This window comes from Amblyraja radiata, chromosome 1, assembly GCF_010909765.2.
Source record: "Amblyraja radiata isolate CabotCenter1 chromosome 1, sAmbRad1.1.pri, whole genome shotgun sequence".
Classification (NCBI taxonomy): domain Eukaryota; kingdom Metazoa; phylum Chordata; class Chondrichthyes; order Rajiformes; family Rajidae; genus Amblyraja; species Amblyraja radiata.
The window spans coordinates 18,801,812-18,824,844 of record NC_045956.1 but is presented as its reverse complement, the minus strand read 5'-3'; the positions used below and the strand labels follow the sequence as shown (position 1 = coordinate 18,824,844).

The following is a 23,033-nucleotide window of genomic DNA, read 5'->3' as shown; positions in this document are numbered from 1 at the left end:
GGGTCAAGAGGGATGGGATAGGAATGGGTGCGCACTGAATCTGTGACAGGCACGTGCCGTCAGGTTAGGCAAGGTAGGCAGTGCCTACCCTGACTAAAATTATAAAATGGTAATTATTAAATATAAATAGTAAAGGCACGGGAGAATTATGCCTACCTAAGAGATCGATCTCTTCGGTAGGCATAATTCTCCCGTGTCTTTCATCCGCAGTACATGTAATACGCGAAAGTATGTGCAACTCGCGTGCCGTCGATGCCGCTTCAAACCTTCAATGACAACAGCCTATAAAGGCAGCTTAAATTCTGCCTTTGCACCGTGGACTGCGTGCATGTGCTGCGCAGTGTACTGCGCATGCGCAGCGCAAGTTTCTTGGCGGGTTTTTCAAACATGGATTGTAATTATCTTAAGAGTATCATAAGAAGCAAAGAGAGAAGAATGGAGTTTGTGTACAAATAATGTGATAAGTACATTTCTTTGAGCTATATGTTTTTAAATACTTTATTAAGAGATAAGGCTTTTGAAGACAAATTACTTTATAAAAGTCGACTGATTGCCTACCAGAGAGGAGACCAACCTGCGCATGCGCGGTTTTAAAGATTTTTAAAAGCCGACTGACAGCTTATGGAGAGGAGAACAATCTGCGCTTGCGCGGTTTTCAAGATTTTTAAAAAGCCGACTGACTGCCTACCCTGAGTAATTACTCACGGCACGTGCCTGGTGTGTGGGCACAGAAAAGAAAGAAGGTGGGGGTTATGAAGCTACCCGAGTGGAAGATGAGGTGCTGTTCCTCCAGTTTGCGTGTGGCCTCACTCTGGCAATTGAGTAGGCCCAGGACAGAAAGGTCAATATTGGAAGGGGAGTTAATATGATTAACAACTGGAATTCTAGCTGGCCTTGGAGGGCTGAGTGTACCTGTTTAGTGAAGTGGTTACCTAATCAATGCTTGGACTTGCCGATGGAAAGGAGGCCACATTGAGAATACAGTGTAATAGGTGAGGTTTGAAGAGATGCATTTGAAGCTTATTTATTTATTTATTTATTTATAGATATTGTTTAAGCTCTGTCACACCTGAACGGGCTGCTGAGATCTCTGGATTGAGATGAGGGATTGATTTACAGGTGGCACCAAAATAGTGAAGAAGATTGTCTAAGGTTACAAAAGAAAAACCACAAGAAGTTGCAGAGAGTTGTGGATGTAGCTCAGCCGCCACACAAACTGACACCTCTTCCTACCCATCGATTCCACCTATGCTCCAAAGCAGCCAACAGAATCAAGTAGCGTTTAACCCCGGGCATACACATTTCTCCCCTCTCCCGTTGGGCAGAAAATGAAAAAACCCTGAAAGCATGTACCATCTAATTCAGGAACAACATCTTCCTCTGCTGTTATTAGACGATTGAACGGATTTATCATAAGCTACAGGTAATAGCCTATTCTCTGAATCTACCTCGTTAAACCTCTTGCACTCTTTTGAGCTCTCCAACTCCCTCTCCACCCCTCGCCTCTCTCGCCACACTCTCCTTTTCGTCCCTTCCCATCCCCTTCCTCTCGCCTCCCCCTCTCCTCGCCTCCCCCTCTCCTCGTCTTCTTAGATTCTTTTGTTTGGTGCAGAGGAGCCTGATGAGAGATACCATTCAGGCTTTTCTAAATTACTAGGGATCAATACTGAATGATTAGGATGGACTGTCAGCAGAGACTACAATACCGGGAGGCATGGATTTGACATAATTAATAGAAGTGTTAGTGAATAGATGAGAATATATTGTTTTCACCAAGAAAATGATCAGAGTTCTGAGCTCACTGTATCAAAGGGTCGTAGAGAAAGGATTACTCATTTTGTTTAAAAAGTTGTTTTCAGTTATCCTGCAAGATTGTGATGACTTGCCCCACTGTTTTGTGGGTCTCATGATCGTTGATAAGGCTAGTGTGTGATCTGCAGACGGATGGGCAACATGTGCCTTGAGTAGGTGGGTGGTTTGTGAGTTGGCATGCTGCTTCTGACCATTGAGCAGGTCATCTGTATGCTTCCAGTACCTGGACAATGTTCTCATGATGACATTATATAACATTTCTTCTCCACATTATGGGTCATGAGTTAGATATTCTCAAGGAGTTTGTGGGAACGGGGCTTTGAGCACATCATAGAAACTTTTCCCATGTCCAACTGGCAATCTCTTCCCGTGATAGACTCGGGTAAAGAACATTTGTTTAAGGAGTCTGATGACAGGCACATGATTTAGTCTGAGTGTAATTAGGACGTCAATGCTGGGAGAGGGCACTGACGTGGGTTATTTATCTTTCCAGTAAATTTGGCAGATTTTGCAGAAATTCTGCTGATAATATCTTTCAAATGCAGTTGGAGCTGCCTATTGTATCAGAAGCATGAAGGGATCACTACTGTCCGGTCCACCATGAGTTTCATGTCAGGCGTGGGGTCTAGATTTTCAAACAACCTTTTCTTCAACCGACTAAAGTTGTTTTAGCATATTGAAGGTGATGATGAATTTCAACATGCAAAGTGGAAAGGAAACTAGTTCTCTCCTTTATAAATGCAACGTCAAAATCTCTGCAGCTGTAATTTGTTTGAGGGAAATTTGAAATTAACTTCAGCTTCTAAATTTCGGAATTATATGCTGGATCAATTGCTCAGCAGATGCACGTCAATTTTTAAAATCCCTTCTGAAGGTGCCTTGCGCAGCTGCTCCTTTCTTCATCCAAAGCTTGAAAACCAGGATTTCAGCTTCTAGTCTATTTTAGACTTTACAGATACAGCGCAGAACCAGGCCCTTTGGCCCACCGAGTCGGCACCGACCAGCAATCTCCATGTATTAACACCATCCTACACTCAAGGGATAATATAGCCAATTAACCCACAATCCTGCACGTCTGGAGTGTGGGAGGAAACTGGAGCACCCGGAGAAAACCCATGCAGTCACAGGGAGAACGTACAAACTCCGTACGGATAGCACCCGTAGTCATGATCGCACCTGGGACTCTGGCGCTATACGACAGCAGCTCTACCACTGCACCAACGTGCTGTCCTGATACAGACGAAATCTTGATACTGGAAAAAAACTACAGCCTGATTTTTCAAAAACTATGAGTCAGAACTTAAAAGCTAACCATCCATAAATGCAGTAAGAAGAGAGGCATTTGCATTGCCTTGTCTGAGCAAGCTATCTATGTAGGCTATCTTTCAGGTCAGATTCAAGAGAGTTTATTGTCATGTGTCCCTGATAGGACAATGAAATTCTTGCTTTGCTTCAGCACAACAGAACATAGTAGGCAGATTATTGAAGGGTTAGTTAATATATAGTATCACTAAACACAATGGTAGTAGTTTTAGAATTAAAGCTAGGCTGCTCAGAAGTGAAATATAAAAACAACTTTTTTCCACGCAAAGGATAGTGGAGACATGGAATTGTATTCCTTCAAAAGACTGAATCCTGGATCAAGTGGCATTTTCAAAATTAAGATTAGCGTAATTTTATTAGGTAATAATATCTAAACATAGATCAACAGTAGATAAATGAGACAAAGATACAAATCAACCATATTCCTACTAAAGCATGGAACAAGGGTAAATATTTCAGTGTCATATTTCAGATTATCTTATCGGCATGGACGCCAGGGTGCACTGAAATTCCTTGTTCACATGAACCTCTGAATAATGATTATGCCTACCATAATGATAAATGCAACAAGTACAAAAAGCAGAATGGTGCAAGATGGCAATACAGAATCTGAGTTGTGCATTAGAATATTAAAATGCAGTGGAATTACCGAATGGGGTCGAGTTAAGAGTATGAGTACATGTCCAGGAAAGGGGTGTGAATGAGGTGAACGAGTTCAGGAGAAGCTGTTCTTAAGTCTGAACATCCAACCTTTCTCCCAAAAGGCTGAAGAAAGAAACAGGAGAAGGGAAAGATTAAATAAGAACATGAGGGGCAACTTTTTCACCTTGGAGGGTATGTGAAATGAGTTGCCAGAGGAGATAATTAAGACAAGTACTATAACAACCTTTAAAAGACATTTGGACAGATATATGGATAGGAAGGGTATAGAGGATATGGGCCAAATGCAGGAAGGTGGGACGTGTAGATGGGGCATCTGAGTCGGCATGGACAAGTTGGGCAGAAGGGCTTGTTTCCATGCTGTATGGCTCTGACCACCCACTTTAGTGTCATCTGCAAAATCACTAATTGTGCTTCAGACTTTAGGGTTACAACTTGGAAATATGCCTTTCGGCCCACCTGTGATCACCTGATCTCAGCACTACCCTACATTCTAGGGACAATTTACAGAAGCCAATTAACCTACCAACTCTCACGTCTTTGGAATGTGGGAGAAAACAGAGCACCCAGAGGAGAGAAAACAGAGCACCCAGAGGAGAGAAAACAGAGCACCCAGAGGAGAGAAAACAGAGCACCCAGAGGAAACCCATGAAGACACTGGGAGAACATGCAAACTCTGCATGGGCAGCACCCGTAGTCAGTTTCAATGCTGAAACACTGGTGCTGTGAGGCAGCAAACCTACTGCTGCACCACTGTGCATTGTACATTTTCATCCAAATCCTTGATATAAACAACAGACAGCAATGGGCCCAGCAGTCTGAAAAACAACCTTCCACCACTACCCTCTGTTTCCTTCCATGAAACCAATTCTGTATACATTTAGCTAGCTCCCCATGAATCCCATGTGATCTAAGCTTCCACAGCACTTTATCATGCGGAGTGTTATCAATAACCTTGCTGAAGTCCATCTAGAAAAAATCCACTGTTTTGTCTTCATCAGCCTTTTTGCTATTTCTTCAAAAAACCTCAAATCATATTCGTAAGAGATGGCCTCCCATGTACAAAATGCATATATATCCTATTCCTCAGTTTCTTCCCCAGTAGCTTGCCTACCGCAAATGTTAGGCTCACTGGTCTATAGTTCCCAGGCTTTTACTTGCAGTACTTCTTAACAAGAGGCACAAATTAGCCACCCTCCAGTCTTCCAGCACCTCACCCCTGCCCAATGAAGATTCATATATCTCAGCCAGGGTTCCTGCAATTTCTTCTCTCAAATCCCACAGTGTCCTCAGAAATATCTGATCAGGCCCGTGAGATTTACCCACCTTCATATGCCTCAGAACATCCAGCACCTCCTCGACCGTAATGCAGACTGCCCTCAAGACATCGCAATTAACGGTCCCAAGCTCCCGAGTCATGTATTTCTCCGCGGTAAAACAGAGGAGAAATGCTCATCGAGGATCTTGCCCATCTCCTGCGGCTCTAAACAGAGATGACTGCTTTGGTTTCTGTGGGGCCCTATTCTCTCTCTAGTTACCCTCTTTCCCTTAATGTACTTTAAAAAAAAAATCTTAAATCTGTTTTATTTAGTTTCCTCACATACAATTATGGCAAAGCCTAGGCAGCTAGTTTCCCCATTAATAGATATCATAGCTTCATAAACATTCATAGTTATACAGTACAGGAACAGATACTATGGCCCAATTCATCCATGCCGTCTTGGACATAGTACCTCTCTACTTTAATCCCATTTGCCTGCATTTTGACCATATCCCTCTCAATCTTTGCCATCCATGTACCTGTCCAAAATGTGTTTAAAACATTGTAATTGTATCTGCCTCTACTATCTCCTCTGGCAGCTCATACTATAAAACCACAACCCTTTGTGTAAAGAAAGCTTACCCCTTAAATTCCCTTTAAATCTTTCCCCACTCACCTTAACCCTCAGCCATCTGATTTTAGATTTTGACTGTATCCTGCCTAAGCTGCTCATAATTTGATAAACCTTCACAAAGTCATCCCTCAGCTTCCTTTGCTCCAGGGAAAACCATCCTAATCTATCCAATCTCTGCTTATAACTCAAGCCCTCCAATTCAGATAACATTCCTGCAAATCTTTTAATCACATTCAAGCTATAGCTCAGGGAGCAGAGAGCTGCACACTGTACTCTTAAGAGCAGCTAACCACTGATTTATACAAATGGAACATGACATCCCATCTGCTATCCTCAGTACTTGGCCAATGAAAGGAAGCATACCATACACCACCTTCACCACAGTGTTGACCTTTCAGGGAATTGTGTACTTCGATATGGTGTGACCTGGTTCAATTTCTGAAACTGCATCACTTAGCCCTTGTCTGAGTTAAACTACATCATCCATCCCTTGCCTACATTTCCAGTTGATCTGCATCCTATTGTAACCTTTATCAACCCGCTTCACTGTCTACTTACTATATTGCCAGTTTTGGTGTTGTCTACAAACTTATTTATCATGCCACATCCATTTTCTTCCAAACAATTAATATACATGACAAACCAAAAAGGACCCAGCACCTACCCTAAGCCGCACCACCAGTTACAGGTCTCCGATCTGAAAAGGCCTTGTTGATACGATACAATACCACTTTATTTATCCCAGAGGGAAATTGGTCTGCCGCCAGTCAAAAGTTACAAGATATTGAAAGTATCATGTGCATTATAAAAATGAAATAACAAATAATCATGATATTTAAGTGACCAGTTATTGCACAGCACACATGTCCTCCCCCAGAACATGGTCCGAAAACTAACTAACCTAAAAATAGACAAAACAAACAGGAATTAAATAAATAAATAAATAGATGGATGGACAAGTGAAGAGGCTGGCTGCCGCATGTACAGCGCCAGAACCGGTAAAGTCCACGTAGACCACATTGACAAAACATCTATGCTATAGATGAGCTCTTTTTAACAGTATTTCTCCTCCTTGCGGTTAGTGCCAGTGTGAAATTAAAACATTACCTTGTTTACAGTTCTTTTATAAAGCTCCATTCTTTCCCTGCAAGTGGTGCGTTGCCTGAAACTTCCTTGTATTTTGTTCCACACAGCAACTGTAACCTCAGCAGAAATGCAAAATACCCAGGGCTCAAAGAAAATGTCCCTTTAAATTTAGACAATAAAATATGAAAAGTTCAGAAAAGAATTTGCTGAAAGCTACTCTCTTTGTTCTTAGCACCACTTTGTTAAGAGTGCGGAATGTGGTAGAATCCTTAAGGTATACTGAATGGCTCATTGGCAAAAGATTTAGAAAAGTTTTAATTTTGTTTTAAAGATAAAACCAGCTATTTCAGTAGCGATTACAGAAGACTAAAAATCTGTACCTGTATTATTCTTAACATACTGTTGAGAGTTTTGTCAATACTGCTCCCAGGTGTAAAATTATATTGGCATTTTCACAGAACTAACACAGAACTGGAACATTAACACTCCCCAGATGCTGCCTGGCCTGCTGAGTTTATTTCATTTTTGTTATCTATTATCAGTCTCGAGTGCCCATTACTTAAATATTTAATATTTGTCTAATATCAATCTTTAACACAGTATTATATCTCTGCATAATGCGTCTCGGGTTTTTGCCAAGGAGCCAGTTACAAGTACTTTCATTGTACAATTCTGGAGGATCACAATGCAACAACTGATAAAGTTAGTTCGCAGAATGAAGGAAGCCTCATTCCTTAAAATTGTCTGAGCTTATACCACTCTATTCCTGTAATTTAAGTGGATGTTTTTCTAAAACTCATAAGAGGAGCTTGTGACAACTTTATAATGATGGAGTGGAAGTTCAAAAAAATTATGGCACTTAATTCTGTCTATTTGTTAATTCTGGTTAACATTTTAACTTGCTTCTTTTGAACATTCTAGCTGTAGACTTGTAAGGCTGCCTTGTCTACCTTTGTCTTCTGAATTATTTTACCATTATCCATCTTCAATTACTAAAATTGCTACTTGGTGCTGTTAAGGACTTTAGAACTTTTTTCAGCTGTATAGCAATTTATTGCATTTAGCCAGAGCATCTGGTAGTTCTTTCCTTTTGGTCACCCAGTCTTATGTATTGTAAAGCACAACTTTCACTCTGCTTCGTTTAATTGTGATTCAGTTTGCCCATTGGTTACATGATCAAATTTGTGGTCTCTAGAGAACAGTTCCTTTCAAGGAAAAACTCTGACGAGAGATAATTGCTGATCTTACCCCTATAGAAAAATATCCCTGTGCAGCACTTCCCAAAATCTGGTATAGGTTAATACAGTGTGATGTGGGGTGCTTATTTTCTGAAAGATATGTTCACTTCAAGTTGATCATTTCCCTGATGGATTGTAGCATCATGTGCTAATTAGAATTGTTAAATTAATTGCTAGACTTTTTATTTAATCTTGGTGAAATTATTTCTCACATTAATAGCCAAATACTATCCAACAATATCAGTTTAGCACCAAGCCACCTTTTAGATTTTTACTATTTGTTGACATGTATAGATTATTATGAGAATTTTAATTTCAACTTTTATTTATTTTCACAGAAGATGAACAAGTTTCTGCAGTTTGACCAGTTTTTGCTTCCTGCTTTTTCTTAAGTTTATCTCACTTCATGCAAGCTACATTTTGGACAGCACAACAGATCATCCAGATGTAGGAACCTTGGAACTCTCTTGAATGAAATTCCTGATGCCACTTGCCTCTTTCCCTGCCTTAAAGCAGCATGGGGCTTTTTATCCCCGCATGTGGAATACTGTGAAGAAACTGTCCTGGCACTTTGGAACTGTATTGCTTTTAATGCACAGAGCTTATTCAACAGACTACTCCTGTTACCACCCAGCACCACAAACTGCTCAGAATTGAGTTTTACTTTGTTCACTATGGACCTGCTCTTGATGCATTCTTTAATCAGCCTAGAACGTTTCAAATTCTTTTGCAGGCTTTTTTTGGCCACTCTGGCACGTTAGTCATTTAAACAAAAAAAAGTGACGATTTTAAACAACAAGCGAATCATGCATGATTTTGTATTTCAGCTAATTATAGGACATGTTGTATTCACTTAACTTTTGGGCACAGAGATCAAGACAGGTTTTTAATTTATGTCAACTTTTTTGATTAAATACTGCTTACAGAACAACCAACACAAGATCTCCACGATTACAGTATTATTTTACACATAACTTATATTTTTTGATTGTAGGATTTTGAATTAGTATTTTAAATAATTGAACTGGATGACAATGTAGTGGATGGCGCTCTGTATCCTAGAATCATGCTGGCTAGTTCTTCCCTTTGACAAAATTATGGCGCCCTCCTATTTGATGATAGGGACACAAGGCTTCTTATAGAAAAGCCTCATTTCTTTTTTCCAGCCTTTGAAATTTGCAGTATGTACAAGGAAATTAACTTATTTTATGCTTCTTGGAATATCACTGCATGCCTATAATGAAGACTGAGACTTCAAAGCAAACCACCTTCTGCTGCTATTTAAAACTTCAAATTACTGAATTGGCAGCAGCACTTTTGTTGCCGTTCTTCAGACTCCCAGTAGTGAAGGCTGCCAGTCTGAGTAGTACTCAAGTGTATGGAAACTGCTTTTCTTAGATCTGTTTCTTGTATTTTTATTTCCATTGAGCTCAGCTGATCATATTGATCAGTAAATAAACTTAGGTTCAATTGAAGACTGCAGTGTTTTCACTGTATTTAAAACATCAGTGCTTTATTTAACTGTCATGAAATCATACTTTTGGCCCGCCTTATTTGAAAATACTTCATGTTGGTCAGTTATACATTGGTAATTTAACTGTATTATGCATAATTTGTCGATGTCATTCTACAGTCAATGGAAATTGTGTGCATATAGGCAGACAAAGATAAATAATAGATATATTGAAGAGTTGCACAAATAATATAAACTTAACTGTAATTGTAGAACATAGAAATGCTAATCTCATTTCAACAAATCTGTGATGTTAAGTGCAAAATGTATGATTAACTGGTGATTTCCTCATACTTTTGATACTACTTGTACCTGTATGTCTTTTAGAAAGACAATTGGTGGAGTCTGTATCTCTTTTGTATTTTTAATACAATAATTGTACATAATGGTTATATTTTTGTTGAAAATGGTAGAAATGTACTGTTTATGCTTCTACATCCAGTTTATACAAAGCTGGGGAATAAATATAACTGAGAAGTGCTGTTGTTTATTTCTGAGTATTCCTAACTATATTTCCAGAAGGTGCTACATCTGCAGTTACATGGAAAAATACCTGGGACGAGGGTGGATTGGCTTGGAAGGGACTTGGAAAGGACAAATGAACCAATGTGTTGCAAAGAGAATGGTCTCTATGGAATGCAGAAGGGGGTGGGGATGGGAAAATATGACGGGTGGGATCACGTTGAATGTGGCGGAAATGCCTCTTAAAGATAGCGGAGTCCGGATATGGGGAGAAGGCAGGTATGGGGTACTGATTAGGGATGATCAGCCATGATCACATTAAATGGTGGTGCTGGCTCGAAGGGCCTACTCCTGTACCTATTGTCTATTGCCATAGAATGATACGTTGGAAGCAGAACCTGATGCGGAGAACAGAAGACAAGGGGAACTCTGTCCTTGTTCCATCTGGGACGAGGGGAAGCGAGAGCAAAATAGCGAGGCACAGAGGTGACATGAGTGAGAGGTCCATCCACAACAGTAGGCGGACACCTGGCTTACTGAAGAGCACGTCTCAGGTGTATTAGAAAAGCACTTGGGAGAAGATGCGGTGGAGAAATTGAGGGTACGTTTGAGAGAAGTTGCTTTTATTTGTCCATGTTTATTGTCCTTATTTTTCCATACCAAGTTAATTCATATTAATATTAAAACTATAGTATATAAAACAATGCTGAACGGTATTGTTTTACCAATTAACTGTTGGGCGGAGGTAGTGCCCATCAATTTTGGCTGAATCCCAGCAGGTGTAACAAAGTTGTGTTCGGCCATAAGAATAAGAACAACGTTATCAATTCATCTCTGGCGTTGACGAGGGTCTAGGGGAGCTTAATGAGAATGATCCTTGGAATGATTGGGTTAACGTATGAGTAGAGTTTGATGGTTCTGTACTCGGTAGAGTTTAACAGGATAAGGATGGGGGGAGGGGGGGGGTCTCATTGGAACTGTTTTAAATATCTGGGAGTCCACATCTCCGAGGATATGACATGGGCATCACACGCCTCAGCACTCGTGAGTAAGGCAAGGCAGCGCCTTTACCACCTCAGGCAATTGAAGAAATTCAGAGTGTCTCCGAGGATCCTCCAGTGCTTCTACGCAGCGGCGGTGGAAAGCATCTTGTCCGGAAATATTACCATCTGGTTTGGGAATTGCTCTGCCAAGGACAAGAAGGCTCTGCAGAGAGTAGTGTGTTCGGCCGAACGCACTATGGGAACTTCACTTGCCCACCTGCAGGAACTATACATCAGGAGGTGCAACTCCAGAGCCAACAATATCATGAGAGACCCCTTCCACCCCTGCAACGGACTGTTCCAGCTGCTACGGTCAGGCAAACGCCTCCGTTGCCATGCGGTGAGAACGGAGAGGTTGAGAAGGAGTTTCTTCCCAGAGGCCATTCGGACTGTAAACGCCTATCTCACCAGGGACTAACTCTACTGAACGTTTTTCCTTCCATTATTTATTATGTAAAAGAATATGTGTGTTATGATTGTGTTTATAGTTTGTTTGGTTGTTTGTCTTTTGCACAAAAGTCCGCGAGCATTGCCACTTTCATTTCACTGCACATCTCGTATGTGTATGTGACAAATAAACTTGACTTGACTTGACCTACAGATTAATGAAAGGCCTAGATAGAGTGGATGCGGAGAGGATGTTTCGAGCAGTGGGAGAATCTAGGACCAGAGGGCACAGTCAGAATAAAACAACGTACCTTTAGCATGAAGATGAGGAGGAATTTCTTTAGCCAGAGGGCGATGAATTTGTGGAATTCATTGCCATAAACATCTGTGGAGGCCAAATCACTGCGTATTTTTAAAACGACATTGATAGATTCTTGATTAGTACGGGCATCAAAGGTTATGGGGAGAAGACAGGAGAATGGGGTTGAGGGGAAAAATAGATCAGCCATGATCGAATGGCAGAGCTCACTCGATGGCCTACTGTTCCTATATCGTATAGTAATGTGGATAATTAATTTGATAATTTAACATGTTACTGGTGAGAGAATCATTGCAGTGTTGAAAATAAAACGTGCTAAATACAGATTGACAACCTTATCATTGGAGGCCAGTTTCCTTCCCTTGCAAATTCCTACCAACGGACTCCATCTCTGTCCCCAGTCTCCATCTTCCTTATTAATAATAACCCTCATGCCCCCTCCCTTTGATAAGCAAATTACTTTCTTTGGACCATTCGTAATATTAGTATGATGGGATGATTAAATTAACTTAACTTGCAAATCCTCTTTCTGATTCTTGGGTGCCTTGCTCTAGTGCTGCAAGATTGCTTCTGCTCTGCTCTACTTTAGATTTCCTACTTAAGTGTGCTTATTTTCAGCAGTGTATCAGTTACAATTTAATCATGTTAAGTCCAGGAAGTGCATAGGTGGGTTCCTTTATTCCCTTCCTCTGAACCACGCCTCCTGATCTAAAGACATAATAGTTCTCTTGATATTTAACTGACTGAACCAGCCTATATTTCTTGCCTTGCCAACTGATAAAAGAGGATAATAGTTATATTGAGTTGATAGCAGAGCCATTCTAATTGAGCTTTCTATCCTTGCATTATTAACCTGCCATTTCAGGAATATTGTTGATTTCTATTGACCTGTATCTGTTTCAAGATACTTGGTGTTCTTTATCTCTGTGGCTAACTTTTTTTTCCCAGTGTGGACAGCTAACTTTTCCCATTAATTTTGTCTATCAATTTGTGGGTTTGAATTTACTGATCGGGTAGTTAAGGTTCATTTTATTTAAAATGAATTTTGGACATTCAGTATGAACTGTGATAGTTTGGCAAGATGAGGATGCCAGCTTTAAACTTGGAGGATCACACATATTGCCCATTGGGGGACTCCAGTCAAAAGATATCACTATCAGATTAGTGACCAGGTTACTGCTGTTCCCACAGCCAGACCATAATGTGCCCAGGTAAGATCCACTCGAAACAGAAACAAAAAACGCACCAATGAATATTTCAAAACAATCTAGATCGTGAGGAATTATTAGATTCTGAAATATGCAGTGTATCAAATGTCTTTTTATTTACATCACTACAAATATTGTACTTTCTGAATTCGAGTTTTAGAGAGACGATGCAATAAGTAATTTTTTTAAATGAAATTATTGCTTGTATTAAAATCAAAAAAGAATTTATCTTTAGTATTTTTACGCCATAATCATGTTATCAAAAGAAAATGGTTTACTTGGTATGTAGTGAGAAGCATCTGAGCTGCCTCCTGATTTCGCCTTGTAAGAGGTGATGGCATTCAAACCCTGCCACAGTTGCCGAACATCCGCCCCATCCTCCAGCTTTGAGTGGAAGTCCCTTTTGGCCTTTTTGATGGCCTTGTCAAGGTCGTATCTGGACCTCTTGTAGACCTCTGCGTCACCTGACTGCGTCAGTTCATCGGGTAAGGTCGCACTATCACCAATGATGTTGCCTGACCTTGCTTTGCAGCCAGTTATCTTATTCAGACCTTGCCACATTCTCCGCATGTCCAACTGATTATGCCTTGGACTCGAGTTTGTCCCAGTATTGTCTCTTGGCACCCTTGATGGCTTTGCAGAGATCATAGAGGTCCTTCTTGTACCATTGGGGTTTGTTTGACTTGTATGCAGCGGATCTTAACAGTGAAAGTAACTTGTGGTTCGTCTATGGTTTCTGGTTGGGGATCATTCTATTGTCTTTGTCGGCATGCAATCTTCCACATACTTCCAGCAGTTTTTTTCTTTATCTTTTATTTATTTTAAATAAGCAGTAGTGATTAGTGCATTTATTTATGGAGGACCACCTGGTTCAATTCAACCTAAGATCAGGGGAAGAATTTTAACACAAACTACCTGACCCATATATAATCTGGAAGTAAAATAAAACTGCTGATACTGGGAATCTGTGTTAAAAACAAAAGACTTGGAGCTTCAGTGGGGAGAAGATTAAAGAATGTTTTAAGGTTTTGTCAGATCTAGGAAAAAAATCATTCACTCAAACTTTTCCCTTATTACAGATACTGTCTAAATATGTCCAACATTCCCTTTTATTTCAGATTTTCAGCAATTCAGGATGTTTCTCCTCTGAGTCTTTCATCTTCTATGTACATCTCCAGAAGAACCAATGTGATTAATGCGGGAGAAAACTTGTCTGAAGCACAACAGTGTTTCCGATGCATTCCCAGGCACATGTCATTATACAAGTAACATTTTGAGATATGTTGCTGACATTTCATTTATTAACCTTTTAAGCAATCAAGGGGAGCTTGATTAGGGGTAAACGAGTATTATAATATTAATTATTATTGAATACACAATGGCTTGATATAATATACATTATAAACTCAGAAAAACTGAACGCAAACACCTCTGAGTATTTGTAGCAGTATGAGAAAGCAGAAGAGATCACAGCAAGAGGATAATCCAGCTTGCAACTCGCCCTTCTGTAAAATGTGAAGATAGGCACAAAATGCTTGAGTAACAGCGGGACAGGCAGCATCTCTGGATAGAAGAAATGGGTGACGTTTTGGGTCGAGACCCTTCTTCAGACTGTCACCTTTCGAATCGTCACCCATTCCTTCTATCCAGAGATGCTGCCTGTCCCAGCATTTTTACTGTATCTTTGGTGTAAACCAGCATCTGCAGTTCCTTCCTACACACTTCTGTGAAATGTGCCTGGTTGTAACTCTGCTTCTGAAATAAATTCTGTTTCTGTGCAATCACCCATTCCTTAATTCAATTTCATTTTGTCCAGTTTCCGCTCCCATTCAAATGACACGTGGGTCAGTAGGTTAATTGACTGCTTTAAAGTGCCTACAATGTAAAAGTGAATGACACAATCCAGGGGGCCTTGCTTAGAATTTGGGGAGAATACAAAGAATGGGATTGATGTCATTTAGTTTAATTTAGTTTATTGTCACGTTTACCGAGGTACTGTGAAATGCTTTTTTGTTGTGTGCTATCCAGTCAGCGGAAAGACTATACATGATTATAATCAAGCCGCCCACAGTGTACACATACAGGATGAAGGGAATAACGTTTAAAGCAGTAAAGTTTGATTATTTAGTAGGGCATACATAGTGAAATTATTGGTTCTAGCACATTAAATGTTTAAAGCAGTAAAGTTTGATTATTTAGTAGGGTATACATAGTCAAATTATTGGTTCTAGCTCATTAACTATCTATGTGTAGGAAGGAACTGCAGATGCTGGTTTCAACTGAAGATGGACACAAAAAGTTGGTGTTGATACAAATACATCGATAGATGCTCCTGAACACATCATCAATGATGTAACCTGGGTCATTGGGTGTTTCGGGTCTTTCAACATCAGACACCCTCACCAAGGCGACCCAGCCGTGGTTGATCAGACCACGACGTGTTCAGGTGGCATTCGCTCCTCCCCATGGACCTTCTCTCCTGATCCAGAGCCATCTCGAGGCCTTCTCCGCTGCCTCTGTGGTGTTCTTGATGGCTCTTCTCCTCGTCACTCCATTTATGCCCAGTGCACTCAAGGCTTTGTAGAGCGATTGCCCTGCAAAACCTCTGCAGCCAACCTCGATGGGCATACACCTTGCCTTCCAGCCCTGCTTGCGGCAGTCTATGACCAGCTATTCATACTTGGCCATCTTCCTCTCGTGGGCCTCCTCCAGACGGTCCTCCCACGGCACTGTCAGTTCCAACAAGGCAATGTTTTTGGTCGCCTCTGAGACCAGGAGGATATCTGGCCTCAGGGTGGTCGTGGCAATGTGCTGTGGGAACTTCAGCTGTTTCACCAGGTCTATGGAAAGCTGCCAATCGTGCGCAGTCGCCAGGATTCCTGCCGGATTCCTGGCTGCTGTGGTTCTTGGCAGCTGCACTCCAGCCTTCACGAAGGTGATCATCTGGGTGGTGATCATCTGCAGCTGCTGATTCCCATGCTGATGGCTTCTGCAATGGGTTTAAGAACCTGGTCGTGACGCCAGGTGTACCGGCCCTGCCCAAGAGCCTTTGGGCGGCTGCTCAGGATGTGTTCCAACGTCCCCTTGCCTGAGCATTGCGGGCAATCCGGAGATTCCGCTTTGTCCCAGATGAAGAGGTTCGATGGGCTGGGCAGGACATCATACACTGCCTGGACCAGGAACTTGATGCGCTGTGGTTCAGCCTGCCAGAGCTCAGTCCATGTGATTTTTCGGTCCATGGCCTGCTCCCACCTTGTCCAGGCTCCCAGCGGGTCACACAGCATACAAACATAGACAAATAGGTGGAGGAGGCCATTCGGCCCTTTGAGCCAGCACTACCATTCAATATGATCATGGTTGATCATCTAAAATCAGTAACCCGTTCCTGCTTTTTCCCCATATCCCTTGATTCATTTAGCCCTAAGAACTAAATCTAACTCTCTTGAAAACATCCAGTGAATTGGCCTCCACTGTCTTCTGTGGCAGAGAATTCCACAGATTCACAACTCTCTGGGTGAAAAAGTTTTTCCTTATCTCAGTCCTAAATGGCCTACCCTTTATTCTTAAACTGTGAATCCTGGTTCTGGACTCCACACCATTGGGAACATTTTTCCTGCATCTAGCCTGTCAAATCCTTTAAGAATTTTATGTTTCTATAAAATACCCTCTCATCCTTCTAAATTCCAGTGAATACAATCCCAGTCGACCCAATCTTTCATCATATGTCAGTCCCGCCATCCCGGGAATTAACCTGGTGAACCTACGCTGCACTCCCTCAATAGCAATAATGTCTTTCCTCAAATTAGGAGACCAAAATTGCACACAATACTCCAGGTGCGATCTCACCAGGACACTGTACAACTGCTGCAGTAGGACCTCCTTGCTCCTAAACTCAAATCCTCTTGCAGTGAAGGCCAGCATGCCATTATCTTTCTTCACTGCCTGCTGAACCTGCATGCTTGCTTTCAGTGACTGATGTACAAGCACACCCAGGTCTCGTTGCACTTCCCCTTTTCTTAATCTGACACCATTTAGATAATAATCTCCCTTCCTGTTCTTGACCAAACTTTATCCACATTGTACCGCATCTGCCCACTCACATTTATCCACATTATACCGCATCTGCCCACTCACTCAACCTATCCAAGGCACCCTGCAGCCTCATAGCATCCTCCTCGCAGCTCACACTGCCACCCAGCTTTGTGTCATCCACAAACTTGGAGATGCTACATTTAATTCCCTTGTCTAAGTCGTTTATATATATATTGTAAATAACTGGGGTCCCCGCACCGAGCATTGGGGCACCCCACTAATCACTGCGAGAAAAGTGACTATCGAGAAAAAGAATCGGTGATGTTTCAGGTCGAGACCTTTCTTCAGACCTATCTAATTCTAAACTATCTACTGTAATTCTTCAGTAACAGGTTTTATAATGAATGATTTCCTTTCTGACCACCTAAAACCATTCCACTATCTGTAAGGCTACTATTCAGGAGTGTGTAAAAACATGTTTTCTCTTGTATTCAAAACTCGCTTCTCAAATGCACAATTCAGAGCCACAAACTCTTTCAATCATGAACTGTAGTAATGGAATATATACCGGTCATAAGATGCACTATATAACAGCTTGCTGATTGCCTCTTTGATGGCACCTTCCATACATGGGACACCTCCATCAACAAGGGCTGCAGGCACAAGAAAACATTACCAGCATCTGTTTCCTTCTAAGTTGTGCATCATGGAGGCTTAGTTCTATCGGCATTACCACTTCTTCAAAGTGGCAAAACCCAGTAACTTCTGAAATGGTATTGTAGGAATTATTGTAGCAGTATTGTCCCAACATTTAAGAAACAGTTAGACAGATACATGAATAAGACTGGTACATGAATAGGACAAGTTTGGAGGGATATGGAACATATGTGGGTAGGTAGGACCAAAGATCGCTCCGCTATAGGATCTTTGGGTAGGACTAGTGTAACCGGGCCTTTTTGGCCGGTGTGGGCAAGTTGGTCCAAAGGGCCTGTTTCCACACAGGATCATTCGATGACTATGAATGTTTGCATGGATGACTGGGTTTAAGATGATTGTTTCTAACCATCTTCATGAGGACATTGGACAATGGGTAATAATGCTGGCCTTGCTATCAACATTCGGTGTTTAAATTTAACAAAAAGATTAATCTGGATTTGGTGGATGATAAACATGTGAACGGTGCTCCATTTTTGAATAATGAAACATATATGTAGCAATAAAAGTATTTCTGAGGCGGCTTCAAAAATTGGGGCATATCGAAGGTACAAACGTCCTCTCCAAGTAAAATCTGCTGCACCTGATGTTTCCTGACAGTTTCCTGACAGTTTCCACCAAAATGTCGGTCAGCCTTGTGTTTGCTTACCTTTTCAGACAATATGTTTCTAAGTTAGAACTTAATAGCATAGAACTTAGAGGGAATAGAAACATAGAAAATAGGAGCAGATGTAATTCACTCCCAATTCTATTCTATTCTAGCGAGTCAGGCAGAATCTCCGGAGGACATTGATAGACGACGTTTCGGGTCGGGATCCTTCTTCTGAGATTCCAGTATCTACACTTCCCTGTGTCTCCCCAAAACCTTTGGTCACATTAAAATTAAGAAATGCATTTAATGACGAGGTCTCCACTTCCTTTTGTAATAGAGATTCTCTCCTAACCTTAGTTCCAAATAGCATACCCTAAGTGTTGAGATGGTGACCCTTGATTCTGGACTTCAGCCAATGGGAACATCATTCCTCTATCCCAGGGGTGGGGAACCTTTTCATGTTGGAATGCCGCATTAAGTTAGCTGTAATCTAATAAGGCTGCATCCAGGAAACTTCAATTAGATATACTTCAAAATGTACATTATTTTGTAAAAATCTAACTACTATGTACTAACTTCAAGAAAATGAAAAAAAAAAGTTAATTCTTAAGTTAACTAACCTTTTAATGACTTTGTTGTGACTGCTTTTTGTGGGAGATTAACGTACATTCTAGAGTCGCATTAGAACTAAATCATGAACAGAACAGGTTAAAATAGTCCTCATGACTTACTAATGTTTTAATTGTGGCCATCAGTCGGGGAGGATTATTTTGTTGAATCTTTTACTCTTTGGTATTTTAAATACGTTCATTTTAAGATTAAAATAAGAATAATAAAAGACGAACAAAAACATATTAATAAAATAAAAATAAAAGGATTTGTTCTGCAAAATTTGGATTGATTCAAAAGGCTGCATTTAATGGCCTAGAAGGTCGCATACGGCCTTAAGGCTGCAGGTTCCCCACCCCTGCTCTATCCCGTCTGACTGGTCCTGTTGGAACCTTACACACTTCAAGAGAACCTCTTCCATTCATCTGAATTCCATGGATGACAGGACTAATTGATGCATTCTTGATCCAGTCCTGCCATCCCAGCGATTGGTTGGGTACATACTCGTCAAATGGATGTAAATGGTGAAATAAATAATTATTTAAATAAATCGAAGATAATTCATCAAATGGAGATTGGCTGCAAATTCTTGCTGGCAATTTCTGATGTCGGAGAACTCACAGTCAGCAGAGTACCAACTTCCTGCAATTCCTTCAGAATTAGTTTGGGAATTAGCATGCTGATTGAAGGTGATGTTAGACCTGGGCATGGGTTTATTACTCCATTGAACTTAAATGGAAAGGAATAGCTCTGAAGGTGCTAGATAAGTTACATTTTTCTTTGAATTAATTTATTCACTTACAGTAAATGTATTTAACTTAGTTAATAATTTAAAAGTTTTTTATTCTTCAAAGGTTATTTTTTAATAGTTCTTGATAGTCTTTAGCGGTTATAATAATGTCAGAATGTCAGATACAATGTGAAAAATTGAGTTGCTGGGCAGTTGGAAGCAGTGAAGGCTGGAATGTAGCTTCCGCATCTGCCAAAGGCTATCCCCAGCATGTTCAGACATTGCCTTGTGCAGACATTGAGGTTCGGATGATTGGATCTTTGTATCCTGAGGAAGTTACCCTTTGAAGAATTGCGTAAGGTAAAATGTTTGGAGGTATTCGGAATATAAGAATTTCAAGTAAGTAAGAATTTCATTGCTCTGTTTAGGGACAAATGACAATAAAATACTCTTGACTCTTGAAGTGAAGCAGGTTTTCACACAATGATAGACACAAAATGCTGGAGTCAAGTATCATCTTAAAGAACAGATGATGTTTCGGCTCAGAACCCTTCCTTTGTCTGAAGAAGAGTTCCGATCCGAAACGTAGTCAACATTGATAATGATGTTGACCAGCAAAGAAAACCAATGAATGGGGGTGACGGTCAAAAGCCAAGGAGTTGGAGGGAAGGTTGTGACATGTGCCCATTGCTATGAGGTGAGGCGGCACATGAACCAGCTGGCAGAAACCCAGAACACGATCGGCCTTGAACCAGGACTTAAAGGTCAAAGACGAGTTGGACCATGAGGAGCTGTGAGACTGTAACCAATCAACTTCACAGCTACCGCCAGCTCCCGCTAGCGAATAAAAGAATCTTGCTTTATTTGATTTGTGTCTGGTTGTCTGTGGAAGGTAAAACGAACTTTGACAACGTCACTTATTCGTTCTCTTCAGAGATGCTGCCTGACCCACTGAGTTACTCCAGCATTCTGTGTCTGTCTTCGGTATAAATAGCATCTACAGTTCCTTCCTACACATTTCACATGATGACATTTTCCTGTTTGCTCCCAGACATACCAACTACAATGTAGTGCATTATGAGAATTTATTTGAAATGAGAAACCTTTTATAATATTTTGTATGTTTATTTGATAATGTTGAATAAAATTGGTTATGATTATAATATTCTGTAAAATATAATCAGTCGTACCATCTATAGATTCATTTTGAGCAACTGTGATGGCGGGACTTTAATGAGTAGACTGGGTCTCTTCCTTAGATCGCCAGAGGATGAGGGGTGATCTTATAGAGGTGTATAAAATCATGAGAGGATTAGGTCGGGTAGATGCACAGAATCTGTTGCCCAGAGTTGGGGAATTGAGGACCAGAGGACATAGGTTCAAGGTGAAGGAGAAAATATATATTTTTTTAAATCAAAATCTTTTAAATTTAGGACATAACAAATTGCAAAGTTGTCTATTTGTTACAGACAGAGTGTACGAAAAGAATAAATAAAAAACAACTTATGCTAACATATAACAAGACAACAACAATAAAAGAAAAATGAGATACCAAAAATAACCCCTCCCCAGTCACTGCCAATATCAGCCTGTCACAACAATAATCCACGATAAATGAATGGGTAGACTGTTAAACTGTTAAACTGTGCTTGATGATCAAGCATTTATAAAGTCTGGAATGCATTTAAAAAAGGTCCCCACGTTTCTGAAACCTTCCATTTGAATGTTGAAGTGAGTACCTGATTTTCTCGAGCTTTAGGCAGGACATAATATCTGTCAGCCATTGTGTATGAGTGGGCGGGGTAGGTTCCGTCCATCTGAGCAGGATTGTTCGCCGAGCCAGAAGAGAAGCAAAAGATATAGTGCGGCGTTTATCTGCAGTTAATCTAACCTCACCAGTGACCCCAAAAAGAGCGATTAGAGGCTTTGGTTCCAATTTGATGTTTAACACCTGAGATAATGTATGAAAGACCTCTAGCCAGAACTTGTTAAGGCTGGGGCATGACCAATACATATGGATAAGAGAGGCTTCAGAAATTTTACATTTAACACAGAATGGACTAACCTCAGGGTAAAAAGTAGATCATTTGGCTTTTGAGATATGAGCCCTATGTACCACTTTGAATTGAATCAGACAGTGACGAGCACATAGAGAGGTGGAATTAACCAGTTTAAGAATGGAACTCCATGTATCTTCCGAGAGAGTGGAGCCCAAGTCTTCCTCTTGGTTCTTGGTTTCTTGGTCCTCCTAAATATTCCAAATGGAATTTAAACTGGAGGTGGTACCTCATGGTGGTACCCCATCTCCCCCCTCCCCCACACCTCTCTCCCCCTCCCCTCTCTCCTCTCCCTCTCCTCCCCCTCCTCCTCCCACCCCCATCCCTCTCTTCCCCCACCCCCTTCCCTCTCTACCCCACCCCCTTCCCTCTCTCCCCTTGCCCCCTTCCCCCTACCCCTGTCCCTCTTCCACCACTCCCCCTACCCCTCCCTCCCCACTCTCTCCCCTCTCTCCCCCACCCCTCTCCCCCTCCCTCCACACTCTTCCCCCTCCCCCCCACCCCATCTCCCTCCTTCCCTCCCTCCCCCCTCCCCCACACCTCTCTCCCCCATCCCTCTCTCCTCCCGTACCCCACCCCTCTCTCCTCCCCCTCTCCATCTCCCTCTCCTCACCCTCTCCCTCTCCCTGCCTGCAGTCATACACAATAATAATAAATAACAAAACATACAATAAACACAAGTTAACACCACCACAGTGAGTTCACCAAGCACCTCCTCAATGTGATGGAAGCAAAAGTCTTAGTCTCTGTCTCTTCCCTCCTTGTTCTCCCTCTGCGCTGAGGCGATCCAGGCCGAAGATGCCGCCCTCCAGTCCAGCGGACCTCCGAAGTGATGTCGCCGCCGCCTCACCACCCATGCTGCCTTGAGCTTGTCCATGGGGGCACGCCTTAGGTCCAACATCCTGCCATATAAAGCTGAGACAAGTCTATTCTGAGATGGGTTTAAAGAAAGAACTGTATCAACAAGGGTTGTGTCTGTTGGTATAGAAGAGCTGGGCAGTTTATAGAACACAATGTCTTGGTTGCAGGTATCGGAAAGAATCTGACTTTGGAAGATTTAATTTGTTGCTTAATTGTTCAAATGATGCTACAGTGTTACCCATAAGCAGGTCCTTGAAGCGCACAATACCCTTCCTATGTCATTCGTTAAAACCAGGGTCCTGAGTTGATGGTTAAAAAGGTGGTTTGATGCAATAGGGCTCAGTAGAGAAAAGTTATGCAACCCAAACCATTTCCTGAATTGAACCCATATCCTCAAAGAGTGTTTAACCACTGGATTTTTTACCGATTTAATTGAGGGGAGAGGAAGTGAGGAACCAAGTAGTGCAGGTATGGACATATTATCATCTGTGT

The 23,033-nt window shown here is 41.4% G+C and overlaps 1 protein-coding gene across 3 annotated transcripts in view; it reads left to right on the top strand.

Moving 5' to 3' along the window:
* rapgef2 (Rap guanine nucleotide exchange factor 2) overlaps positions 1-10,007 on the top strand; it is a 96,407-nt gene extending 86,400 nt beyond the window's left edge. For all 3 annotated transcript variants that reach the window (XM_033018290.1, XM_033018272.1, XM_033018282.1), the window contains one exon: positions 8,353-10,007. In XM_033018290.1, coding sequence (XP_032874181.1) covers positions 8,353-8,359 — 7 coding nt within the window. In that variant the 3' untranslated portion in view covers positions 8,360-10,007. The remainder of the gene's footprint in view (positions 1-8,352) is intronic.
* Positions 10,008-23,033: the final 13,026 nt, after the last annotated feature.